Consider the following 13,696-nt stretch of genomic DNA (forward strand, 5'->3'; position numbering starts at 1 on the left):
AAACTAGATCACCTCAATTATAAGGTTAAATTGGAAAGCAGTTAGTCTCTAGGGCAGAGAACAGTTATTATTTAAAGAAAGCTCGGATTGTGACTCTAGAATATGTTTGAGACTATAGATAGACTTAAAAGTCAAATGGTTTATCTGATTTAATATTAAATTTTTCTATTGTTTTAATGAATCCATTAAAGGTATGTACTTTATGCAATTTGTTTCAAATAATTTAACATAAATTACTTTTTTGTGTTTCAATTTAAACTTACAAATACATGTATGTTTAATATCAATAAATGATCTATAGAATATACTAACTTAAAAATACAGATTCTTTGATTTTCATTTAAACCTCCAAAGCCCTGATTCATATACATTCATATTCTTCTACATATAATAACTATGAGCTCAGATGAAAGAAAAAGTCATATAACTTTATTATATTGAGCACAGATACTAAAATTAGCATAATTGCTATTATTTATGATTTTCATCATAATCACATGAACATTAGCATTTATTAATAAATTACTGAGTTAATAATACATGTGAATATTTTACATATGTCTATTCTGAAGACATTATTTTACCAAATTATAATCTCTTCACAACTAATTGCAAGAATAAAGGTTACAAAATGTTGATTCAGGTTTGCTATCTATCCTCCTAACAGACAGCTTCTATGTTTGTTTGGGTTGCTTTTCCTGAATTATGCTTGAAATGGAAATGTTGTAAAAATGAAATTAATATATTGTAGAATAGTATAGGATACATAGATATAATTTATCAATTCTCAATAGAAATTAATTTTTAGCTGTGTTACTATTCACAAATTATCTTAGTAACTCAGTTATCTCTCTCTTTCTCTCTGTATGACAATATACATTTTCCTAGTTTCATTTATTTCACTTATTTTAATCACATATATTGCAATTCTGAATGTTTATTGGTACAATATTGGCGTTTGATATATGACATTCTATCACATTAAATTTTGGATAATGTCCTTTCCTAAAACTTTTTTTTTTCTTTTCTATTTTTTGGAGCTAGGGACCGAACGCAGGGCCTTGCGCTTGCTAGGCAAGTGCTCTACCACTGAGCTAAATCCCCAACCCCTTTTCCTAAAACTTTTAGAGTGAATATATTCAAATATTTTATACGGTTAACTTTAGCAAACAATAATATATAATTTCCTATAGTCACAACTGTGGGATAGCATAAAGCAACTTACACTTCTAAGTAAAACTTACTTTCCACTAATTAACCTTACATTGTATCCCTCAATTCCTAGTTCTCTAGGTCTTATAACATCTATAATGCTCTCACTTCTCTGAGACAGCTACATGGTTTTCTATAAAGTCAAGCTTCAAATTTTAATCAGTAGTATTGTACAAGTGTATACATTGTACAAGGAAACATTCATCAGCTCCCAACCTAAGCAAAAACCACATCTGCACAGTATAAGCCAGCACAGAAATGTTTCTACCCTGTGTCCAAATGTTGAACAGAATTCTTGGGACTGTAAGTGATACATAACCAATTTCCAGAGAGGAAAAGTTTTTGCCAGGAAACAATACATGGTTTTGTACAATGTATGGTCAAGTCTAGTTATTAATATGATGAGGCAGTTGCCAGTGAGAATAATCATGAAAATAATGGAGAATAGTGCAGGCATAATCCCTTGGAGGTTGGGAAGTGTGTTAAGTATATTAACTAATTTTTCTTTCTATAGAATTTTAAATGCAATGACAACACAATAAATTTTGTCTACTGTTTAATACTTGAATCTTCATCACTGGCTATATGTAAAACATGTAGAGCAAGACCACATATGTGGCTCTCACTTGAATTGAGTTAGTTTACCTTTCATATTATTTATAACATAATATAGCACAATATTGTTCACACCTAAACATCAATGTGATATTCTCTTTATGCAAAAGATATGGAAATAGTGTAATTGCTTTCCAGATCCCCACTTGAAGCCACTTAACAGTGGCTTCGCTGACACAGTTTTGAAAATTTGTCCAGGTGGGGTTCTGAACTCCAAGAATCACCTCTTATATCTTGGGGATAGTCTGAAAAGTAGTAGGCTTATTCGTAGGTTTTCAATAATACATTAAATTGCTTTTGTCAAATAACAAGATTTCTATCACACATTAATGCAAAGAATACCTTTTAGAACTTTTGCAATGTAGGTTTGGATATGAGGAAATTAAAATATGTACAATCTAAGCACAAAAAAATGTATGCAATAACACACAACCTAGTGAAAAACACAAAATGTAGTGAACTAAAAGGAATTAATGAAGAGCTGAGAGGTTTCAGACTTTTACATATAAAGCTGTAGCATGCAAGCAGTTTGTAAAATAAATAAACATGTAACTTGAATATGCACACTCTTACTAGAATTACTGTTGAGATTTCCTACACATATAGCACCACAGCCATCCTCACTAGTCACTGAAAAATCTCAACAGGAATTGATTGCTGGTTTTAAAGAATTTACACTGAAGCTGAAATAATATTTTGTTGTATTCTATTGTTTGCTATTAAAACTTAGATATTTTATTATATTCTATTTCTTGCCATTAATTTTTAATAATGAAGCAAAATAGTTATGTACATATTATATTTATTGCACTCTTATTTTAGATTGAAAATGATATATTTGAATATGAAGTAAATATACACTGAGAGTCACAGAATATTTATTTAAATAATGAGTATAAAATCAAGGAAACTATATTGAAATATTTCATATTTGAAGATAGCAAATTTAATTTAAATTTAAATAAATAAATATTTAAATAAAATTAAAATAATGTATCTTAGAGTAAAATTAATAAAATTTCTTAAGAAAGATAAAATATGAGGTTTTACACAGACACTTTTTAACAGCAATAACATTGTATGGAGAATGGAGAACTAAGAGTTAAAGCCATTCTTGGATTGTAGAAGAAGAAACAAAGACGAAATGACTGAGACTCTGACTAAATCATTCCTGCAGATGAAACATGAAGTTGAAGCAGAAGGCAACATTTCTACAGTAATGCAATTTGTCCTGCTGGGATTCTCTGCTCTTCCCAACCTCCAAGGAATTCTGTCTGCACTGTTCTCCCTCATTTACATGATTATCCTCACTGGTAATTGCCTCATCATATTAATAACTAGGCTTGACCATACATTGCAAAAACCGATGTATTTTTTCCTGGCAAATTTTTCCTGTCTGGAAATCTGTTATGTATCAGTTACTGTCCCAAGAATTCTGTTCAACATTTGGACACAGGATAGAAACATTTCAGTGCTGGCTTGTGCTGTGCAGATGTGTTTCTTTCTTATGTTGGGAACCGATGAATGTTTCCTCCTGGCTGTGATGTCCTATGATCGCTATGTGGCCATTTGCAATCCCTTGCACTATCCTGTGGTCATGAACTCAAAAAAGTGCACTCAGCTTGCAGCAGGCTCCTGGATCAGTGGCATTCCAATTCAGATTGGACAAACTTGTTGGATATTCTCTATGCATTTCTGCAATTCTAATGAAATAGACCATTTCTTCTGTGACATACCACCAATTCTGAAGCTGGCATGTGGGGACACTTCAGTGCATGAACTGTCTGTCTATGTGGTTGTTATGGTGGTGGCTGCTTTCCCCTTTATTCTGGTGCTAACATCCTACAGCAAAATCATTGCCACCATCCTGAGGTTGCCAACAGCCAAAGGGCGGGCAAAAGCCTTCTCCACATGTTCTTCTCACCTGCTGGTGGTGGTTTTGTTTTATGGATCTGGTACCATTACATACTTGAGGCCAAAGTCTATGCATAATCCTGGAACTGACAAACTGCTCTCTCTGTTCTATACCATTGTGACTCCCATGTTCAATCCTCTAATATACACTCTTAGGAACAAGGAAGTTATTGTTGCCCTGAGAAAACTAATAGTCTAAAAATAGTGTCATTTTGGCATAGACTTTTTTTTTATTTTGAAATGTTTCTGTTCCCTAGGAAGAAGTCAATAACTTCCATTTTATAATGCATATTCCTCAAACTTAAATTTTCTTGTAGTTTACTCTGTTTAGAATGTACTAGGCAAGATCATTCATCTTCACTGAACCATCTCATAAAAATATTTATTTTTTGAAATGAAATTTTAGTAATATATATATTTTATTACATATAGATACAATACAAGATTGGACATCCAGGTATTAAAATTAATATGTAATTATTTCCACACATATTCATGCCCTTACTTTCTGACAATCTTCAAAGATTCTGAAGTATATAGAATAGAACCTACCAAAAGAACTAGAAAAATACACACTCATTGAATAAGTCAGTAAGTGAAATATCGGTGAATCTCTCTAAGACCTACTTAAAAATTCTGAAAGAATTAAAATGGACTGATTCAGTTCCCTTTTTGAGTTTATTCATTTAAGTGATTCTGTTCCTCTGCAATATACTTTCAAAATAATACTAAAGGGAAAGCTGATACCTATGTCCTCCCCATTAGTCAGAATTTAATGACTTTATGGTATCACACAGTACTATAAACATACTCAATATTTTTGCACATACTTTTCTTTTTGTTATTACTGGATGTACTGGATGGTTTTGTGTGTCAACTTGACAGAAGCTGAAATTATCACAGAAAAAAGGAGATTCACTTGAGGAAATGCCTCCATAAGAGTCAGCTATAAGGCATTTTCTCAAATTCTAGTAAAGCGGGGAGGACCCAGCCCATTGTGGGTGGTGCCATCCCTGGGCTGGTGGTCCTGGGTCCTATAAGAAAGCAAGCTGAGCAAGACAGGGAAAACAAGCCAGTAAGTAACATCCCTCCATGGCCTCTGCATCAGCTCCTGCTTCCTGACCTGCTTGAGTTCCAGTCCTGACTTCCTTTGGTGATGAACAACAATGTGGATATGTAAGCTGAATAAAGCCTTTCCTCCCCAACTTGTTTCTTGGGCATAATATTTTGTGCAGGAATAGAAAACCTGATTAAGACATAACCATAGATTACTATAATATGAGATTCTCTTGTGGTTATTCCTTCTTAAAATTGCAATTCAAATACCTATTCCTCTGACTCTTAATGTGTACAAAATTATTTCTCCTAATTTAAAAGTGAATGCAGGTACAATAGTAATTTCAGTATATTCTGACATCTAAAGAGTTATGTTGCATCTGTATATATGTGCTATCATGCTTTTAACTATGACTAGGGTTACTAAAAGTATTCAGCCTTTAGATTAATTTTTTATGAGAAAATTGAACATCATTCATCATAGCAATACATTTTGATCTATCTCCTACTACATTTCCAAAGTAACAATTCATTTTAGATGGGGTTGGGTCTTTTTCTACAGTGGTATTGCCATTGCTAAGCTATACCTCTTCATTTAAAGATCACCTATGTATATAAAGCCAAGCAGACTAACTAAATTTAGCTGTTAAAGAACAATATAAAAATAAAATACTTGGGAAGATGAAAAGTATCAGCAGGTGTGAGAGGGATAAGAGAAGATTATAGAGTTAATATGCTCTCCGTGTGTGTGTGTGTGTGTGTGTGTGTGTGTGTGTGTGTGTGTGTGTGTGTATGTGTGTGTATGGCTAAGATCAAAAACTCAGGTGACAGCAGTTGCTGGCGAGGATGTGGAGAAAGAGGAACACTCCTCCATTGTTGGTGGGATTGCAGACTGGTACAACCATTCTGGAAATCAGTCTGGAGGTTCCTCAGAAAATTGGACATTGAATTACCTGAGAACGCAGCTATACCTCTCTTGGGCATATGATGCTCAACAAGATGCCCCAACATATAACAAAGACACATGCTCCACTATGTTCATAGCAGCCTTATTTATAATAGTCAGAAGCTGGAAAGAACCCAGATGCCCTTCAACAGAGGAATGGATACAGAAAATGTGATAAATCTTCACAATGGAATATTACTCAGCTATAAAAAACAATGACTTTATGAAATTCATAGGCAAATGGAGGGAACTGGAAAATATCATCCTGAGTGAGGTAACCCAATCACAGAAAAACACATATGGTATTCACTCATTGAGAAGTGGATATTAGCCCAAATGTTCAAATTACCCTAGATGCACAGAACACATGAAACTCAAGAAGGATGACCAAAATGCGAATGCTTCACTCCTTCTTTAAAAGGGGAACAAGAATACCCTTGGAAGGGAATAGGGAAGCAAAGTTTAGAACAGAGGCAGAAGGAACACACATTCAGAGCCTACCCCACATGTGGCCCATACATATACAGCCACCAAACTAGATAAGATGGATGAAGCAAAGAAGTGCAGGCCAACAGGAATAGGATCTAGATCTCTCCTGAGAGACACAGCCAGAATACAGCAAATACATAGGCGAATGTCCGCAGCAAATCACTGAACTGAGAATGGGACCCCTGTTGAAGGAATAAGAGAAAGGACTGAAAGAGCTTGAAGGGGCTTGAGACCCCATATGAACAACAATGCCAACCAACCAGAGCTTCCAGGGACTAAGCCACTACCCAAAGACTATACATGGATTGACTCTGGACAACAACTTCATAGGTAGTAATGAATAGCCTAGTAATGGCACGAGTGGAAATGGAAGCCCGTGGTCCTGCCAAGACGGAACTCCCAGTGAATGTGATTGTTGCGGGGAGGGCGGTAATGTGGGGAGGATGGGAAGGGGAACACCCATAGAGAAGGGGGGGAGGTGTTAGGGGGATGATGGCCCCGAAAACGGGAAAGGGAATAACTATCGAAATGTAAATAAGAAATACCCAAGTTAATAAAGATGAAAAATAATTTGTAGAAAGAAATGACTAATTAAAAAAATAAATAAATCTCATTTAAAAAACTTAGTCATACTTATTTCTTCATTTCTGCTTCTTAATAAAGTGAATATGCTTTTTCATTCATGGTAGTACAAAAATTGAATAAACACATGCACAATACTCAGGCATGTGTACAGTTTTCCAGCAAATTGGCAATACACTTAAATATTAAACCTTAACATGTAGTCATGAAAATAAATTGGTAAAAATATGTACCTATGCTATCTAAGGTAAAAATCAGTCCATGAAAGGAAATTATTTAAGTGGAATGTTACAAATCTTAGATAGTAGATTCTGCTAACATCTTTTTTTTTTTTTTTTTATAATTTTTTTTTTATTTTTTATTAACTTGAGTATTTCTTATATACATTTCAAGTGTTATTCCCTTTCCCGGTTTCCGGGCAAACATCCCCCTACCCCCTCCCCTTCCTTATGGGTGTTCCCCTCCCAACCCTCCCACCATTGCCGCCCTCCCCCCATAGACTAGTTCACTGGGGGTTCAGTCTTAGCAGGACCCAGGGCTTCCCCTCCCACTGGTGCTCTTACTAGGATATTCATTGCTACCTATGGGGTCAGAGTCCAGGGTCAGTCCATGTATAGTCTTTAGGTAGTGGTTTATTCCCTGGAAGCTCTGGTTGCTTGGCATTGTTGTACTTTTGGGGTCTCGAGCCCCTTCAAGCTCTTCCAGTTCTGCTAACATCTTTATTGGATATTTTATTTTTTTATATTTAAATGTTATTTCCATTCCTAGTTTTCCTCTGCAAACCCCCTATCAAATTCCCCCTTGCCATGCTTCTATGAGGAAGCTTCCCCACCCACTTAATTTTGCCTTGTCTCCCTAGCATTGTTCCTCTCTGGGGAATCAACCTTGACATGACCTAGAGCTTTCTCTCTCATTGATGCCAGATAAGGCAATCCTCTGCTACATATGAAGTTTTAGCCATGGGTTCCTCCATGTGTATTGTTTAGTTGGTGGTTTAGTCCCTGGAAGCTCTGCAGGGTATGAAGCTCTTCAGCTCCTTCAGCTCCTTCAGTCCTTCCCCTAACCCCTTGATGGTAACATTTTTAAGAATAGGAAATGTTTTGAAATTCACAATCTAACAAGGGGGATGTTCACATAACAATATTTACCCCAAAACATTTAAATACAGATTGGACTATGTAATAAAAGAACATAAAAACTTTTAAATTTATACTTTAATCAAAGAGGTTTAAAAGGATCATAAAATATATAAAATATGACTCCCATTGTTAAATATTAAAATATGTATAGCCCCAATTAATATAATGTTTAAGATACATTTATTGTCTATACCTAGGGGAGAATAAGTCATAAATGTTAGAACTCAAAATCAGAGAAATATATAGTTTTCTCATATTGATAATTTTCAATGTGTATATATAATATCTACTTCTACCTAAAATATCCTAAGAAATGCATGCTGACAGGAGCCTAATATAGATATCTTATAAGAGGCTCTGCCAGAGTCTTACAAATACAGAAGTGGATACTCACAGCCAACCATTCAACTGAGAACTGGGTCCCTAATGGAGGAGTTAGAGAAAGAACTGAAGTAGGTGAAGGGGTTTCCATAAGAAGAACACAATATCAACCAACCAGACACCCCAGAACTCCCAGGGACTAAACCACCATCCCAAGAGAAAACAGCAATGGATCTATGTCTCCATCCACATATGTAGCAGAGGATGGTCTTGTCAGGTGTCAAAGTGAGGAGAGGCCCTTGGTCCTGTCCAGGCTCAATGCCCCACTGTAGGAGAATATCAGGGCTGGGAAGTGGGAGGGAGTGGGTGGGTGCATGAGGGAGCACCCACATAGAATCAGGGGGTGGTGGTGGTGTGGGATAGCAGGTTTCAGGAGGGGAAAATGATAAATGGGATAACATTTAGAACTTTTAAAAAATCCAATTAAAAATATTCCTTATTCAGCATCCAGCATCTTAATCCATTGTGTTTTTCAACTATGTTCTATATGGTGATGTCTACATAGGGGTTATGCATTCTGAAAGTCCTAATCATTGTGAAGCTAAAAAATACAATTCTGGTTGACTTGATCTGATCATTGGTTATGCATGAGATATTGTCACCTTTCGGATCTCTAAATTTGAAAAACAGAGTGAAGCCAACAGTAGAAAATCACCTTCTCTGGTCTTCTGGGTATTGAACAAGAAATAGTTCTTCCTAGAAACTCTGCTTTCCTGCTATGGTTTTGGGACTACATTCTACAGAAGAAATTGTGTATAAATATTCTGCATGCTTTTTACAGTTCATACATATAAAAGGAATAATTGGCAGTTCTTACTACAGCCATTAATCACCACCAACATATTAGTCTGTTGGAGTAAACAGCTCTGACTGAACCACAATTCATGGAAAAGGAAAAGTTGGGTTGCAGGATCACATACATGCCTGAACAATCCTAGACTCTGATATCTCTTTTTTCAAAGATAAAAAAATAAATTTATACTAATGCACTGCTGAATTGTCACCATTTTAAAGTATTTTCCACTTAATTCATAAATCACATAAAGTCATAAGATGTTGATGTTTCCAAATGGTACATCACATAATGGTTGCAAAAAAAAAATCCTAAAAATCAGATTGGTGCGTCTCTCAACTGTCATCTCAGGAACTTACTTTTGTACTGTGTTAGATGCTAATTAATACATACTCCTTTTGAAGGCAACGTGCATAATAAGAACTACTCAGAATGTACTCAGCACTAAATGTGTTACCTATATCACACAATACTCTTCTAAAGTGTGAGAGACCTTTGTGGTAGAGTAAGCAGAAAACATGAGAGAGTTATAAGAAGTGGACATAAGTATTTTCTGGACATAAGAAGATGGTAGCATATATGAACTCATCACATCTGAGATTACATGCACTTGCAAAAGGTCAAACCAATGTAACTATCAGTATATAACAGGGAGGGCTCCATAAAGACTCAAAATATCTGCTATGCTATCAGCAATTGATTGCTGCTGGGTGTAGGAAAAGAACATTTTATTCAGTGATGTGGTACCCAAATTGTTGTCTATACTCACTCATATGTCTCTATGCCTATACATATACGAATAGCACTAATGTTACTCAGGGAGAAGAAGGAGGGTTGTGTGGGGAGATGGAAAAGTGGTGGTGGGGAAATAGTAAAAATTAGAGAACAGGAAATGCGAGTGAATTTGATAAAAACACATTATATGCCTTAATTAAGTTCTTAAAATAACCTGTCTGAATATTACTTCTTGATGTATCCAATTCTTTGAATGACAGGCAGAATTAATATCTTAATTAGAAGGTTGCATGGGGAAAAGTTTATACCAGGGTAGCAACTCATTGCTATTTAAAGAATATAGTAGGTGTTTAATCTGAGACATTTGAGAAGTCAGTGAGGAACTGTTTCAAATAAACATCATAAACTGAAAAGTATAGTTGTCTTTCTCATTTGGGGTGGAAGCAATAATGGTAAGTATTATGTTGAGCCTGTAATCAAATATGTGTGTGAAAAGATTTTGTCAAATACAAGTTAATTTGTACATGTTTACAGCATTTTAATACCAGAAAACTTAATTAAATTACAGAGAATTGGATAAAACTTTAGTGATTTAAATTCTAAGAACTGAGAAGTTAGATTTTATACATTTCTGGATATAATAGTAAAACAAAAGAAATACAAAGTTTCAATTGCAATGTATTCCTATGTAGATTATTATCATCTTAATTTAACTTTCAAAACACATTAAGAAAATAAACTGTTTAGGAAATATTCACATATTTTTCATATGTCAAGTTTACAAAAAGATGTATAAAAAGCTCAATTTTAAATAACTCTTAAGGAAGTTAAGAGGAAGGATATTATTAACTGCTTATATCTTATCCTGCTTGTGTTAAAAGGCTCCCTTTGTTTTCCACCTTGTTTTTTGTTATTAGTCTTTTTCTGAAATTAGAATGAGTTTGTAAGTGTGGAATGGTTGTGCAGCTAAACACCAGTGTAAAGAAAGCACAATATGAACTTGAAACTTTTCTGTAGCATCACTACTTACTAAATTATAGATACCCTCACAGCTCAGTCATCAGACGTCCTGTGAGCCATATGCATATTGTTTTGCTCCTTCTTTTTATTTTATCCAGAAAATTAAAACCACATGACTTCTGGAGTCAAAAATGTCTTATCTACTACATTGAGTCATGCTCAATAAGAATAAATTATCCTCCTAAATATGTATACTTTCCTTATGGTGACTATATGCAAAAAACAGCATTGTCAAATGTTTTCAACCAGCAATAAAAATATAAATTTCTGAATTCTCTGCTCTCTAGAAGCATAGAAAATTTTTTCTAAGCCAAACAGAGGATTGTCAACATAGCTCCTTTTGTACATTGTTTTGAGTCTTACAGTTTCTGGCATTCTCTAGTGGCACTATTGTGAGACCACATGGACTGTTTTTTAAAATATTTATTATAAATTTTATTTAACATTATAATATAATTACAGGGTATTAAGAACATTTTAATATTCTCTAAATATAATATAAATAATACTCTACTATTTTCAAGAATATTATCAACAAAATATTAAATTTATGTTTAATGTTTTGAAATGTGTCTTTATAATTGTTCAGACTCACAAGTTAACAAATGGAGATGAGCACTCTGATTCCAATAGTGAAGTACTTATTTTTATTTTGATATTATTCACAACATAATAGGAACACAAGGTAGCTCATACAAAAATAATACATTATATACTTACACATGAAAGAATGGGTTTGAAATATTTCTTGCTTATTTGTGCTCCCTAATTTATGTGAGCATTCACACAGATAAATATGTAAGATATGCTTAATGTGCAAATCTTGTGGGCCAGAATGTCAAATAATATCTAAATCTAATAGTAGGTAAAGGTGGAACATTTATATGTAATGACTAATTTGATGTATTGTTAGTCAATTAGTATTATAATAAATTATTATTGCCAAACAATAATCAATGTATTACACATAAATTGTAGGGACAATTAAAACATTTAATCAATATTAAGAGATTAAAAACAAAAATACCAAAAATAATATAAGCATAAATGTACACTTACACACATACAAACACATACACAGTGTGTATAGTAACACTGAATGAAAAAAATAAATTTGTTGATAGCAGGACTCATGAGATGGTAAATGATTTTAGACCATCCAGATAGATGGTGAGTCCCAAACAGAAATTATGACTGCAGATTTCATATAACTTACATTGGAAGCAAAATTTAATTTTGAACTACATAATACTTTAGGATATTTAATTGCTTAAATTTACTTGTTTAGTCTTCAAATTACAAATTTCCACAGAATACAAGACTAGAAAGGCACCACAACAAAACCATAAGAAAGATTATTCAGAACTTAAAAGTACAAATAAATCACTCAATTTAAATTAAGATATATTACCAATGTGAATACATAATAAAACATATCTCAGAAGATTAAAAGACCACATTTTATATGGTCATTTACTAATTTAAAAATATATTTAAGTATAATTTTATAGCAATGAAATTTATACTTTATTATTAAAAAGGACACAAAAATGTGTGCTCTCAGAAAAGCATACATGAAACTAGATAGGCTAAAGGCAGGAGTGGTATATATTTCCGATTTAACATTTTCCACAGGTGCGACATGAAGAGATCGAGGACATTGAGAATGTTTCCACAGTGACTCAGTTTGTGCTCATAGGATTTTCTGAACTTCCCAGCCTCCAAGGGTTTCTATTTGCAGTGTTTTCTATCGTTTACATAATTATCCTGGTTGGAAATTTCCTCATAATACTAATAACTAGTATGGATCCTGCATTACAGAAACCCATGTATTTTTTTCTGGCAAATTTTTCCTCGCTGGAAATCTGTTATGTATCAGTTACTGTTCCAAGGATTCTGTTCAGCCTCGAGAAACAGGACAGAAGCATTTCAATGATGTCCTGTGCCACACAACTGTGCTTCTTCCTTATTTTTGGAACTACTGAATGTTTGCTTTTGACTGTGATGTCCTATGATCGCTATGTGGCCATCTGCAACCCTCTGCACTATCCTCTTATCATGAACCCAACAAAGTGTACTCAGCTGGCAGCAGGCTCCTGGCTTGGAGGCATTCCAGTCCAGATAGGACAAACCTATCAGATATTTTCTATGCATTTTTGTAATTCTAACAAAATCAACCATTTCTTCTGTGACATACCACCAATTCTGAAGCTGGCATGTGGGGACACTTCAGTACATGAACTGTCTATGTGGTTGTTATGGTGGTCGCTGCTTTCCCCTTTATTCTGGTGCTTACATCCTACAGCAAAATCATTGCCACCATCCTGAGGTTGCCAACAGCCAAAGGACGGGCAAAAGCCTTCTCCACATGCTCTTCCCACCTGCTGGTGGTGGTGTTGTTTTATGGATCTGCTACAGTTACCTATTTGAGACCAAAGTCCATGCATTCTCCTGGAACTGACAAACTGCTCTCTCTGTTCTATACAATTGTTACTCCTATGTTCAATCTCTTAATATACAGCCTTAGGAACAAGGAGGTGATTGCTGCACTGAGAAAGTTAATACTCCAAAAGTAGGGTCATGTATAGGCATAGAACTTTCTTCTTTACCTTACCTACTGATAACTCCTAATTTTGAAATATTTTATCCCCGTATTAAGAAAGCAATCCCTTCCATTTTGTAATGTATTTTCCTCAAACTTTAATTTTCTTGTACATTTTCTTCTGTTTATGCCTATTAGTCAAGACAATGATCTTCAATGAACCATCTAGGAAGAAAATAATTATTTAAAAAAAACAGTTTTAGTCATTCAAA

General features: G+C 34.3%; 1 protein-coding gene and 2 pseudogenes across 1 annotated transcript; 2 read left to right on the plus strand and 1 right to left on the minus strand.

The window, feature by feature from the left end:
- Olr591-ps (olfactory receptor pseudogene 591) lies at positions 1,113 to 1,726 on the minus strand (annotated as a pseudogene).
- Positions 3,005 to 3,940, plus strand: Or12e10 (olfactory receptor family 12 subfamily E member 10). Its single transcript, NM_001000330.1, has one exon. It carries the CDS (start codon positions 3,005 to 3,007, stop codon positions 3,938 to 3,940), a length of 936 nt encoding a protein of 311 aa, NP_001000330.1.
- On the plus strand, positions 12,557 to 13,458 carry Or12e13-ps1 (olfactory receptor family 12 subfamily E member 13, pseudogene 1; annotated as a pseudogene).

Source organism: Rattus norvegicus, chromosome 3 (genome assembly GCF_036323735.1).
Source record: "Rattus norvegicus strain BN/NHsdMcwi chromosome 3, GRCr8, whole genome shotgun sequence".
Lineage (NCBI taxonomy): Eukaryota > Metazoa > Chordata > Mammalia > Rodentia > Muridae > Rattus > Rattus norvegicus.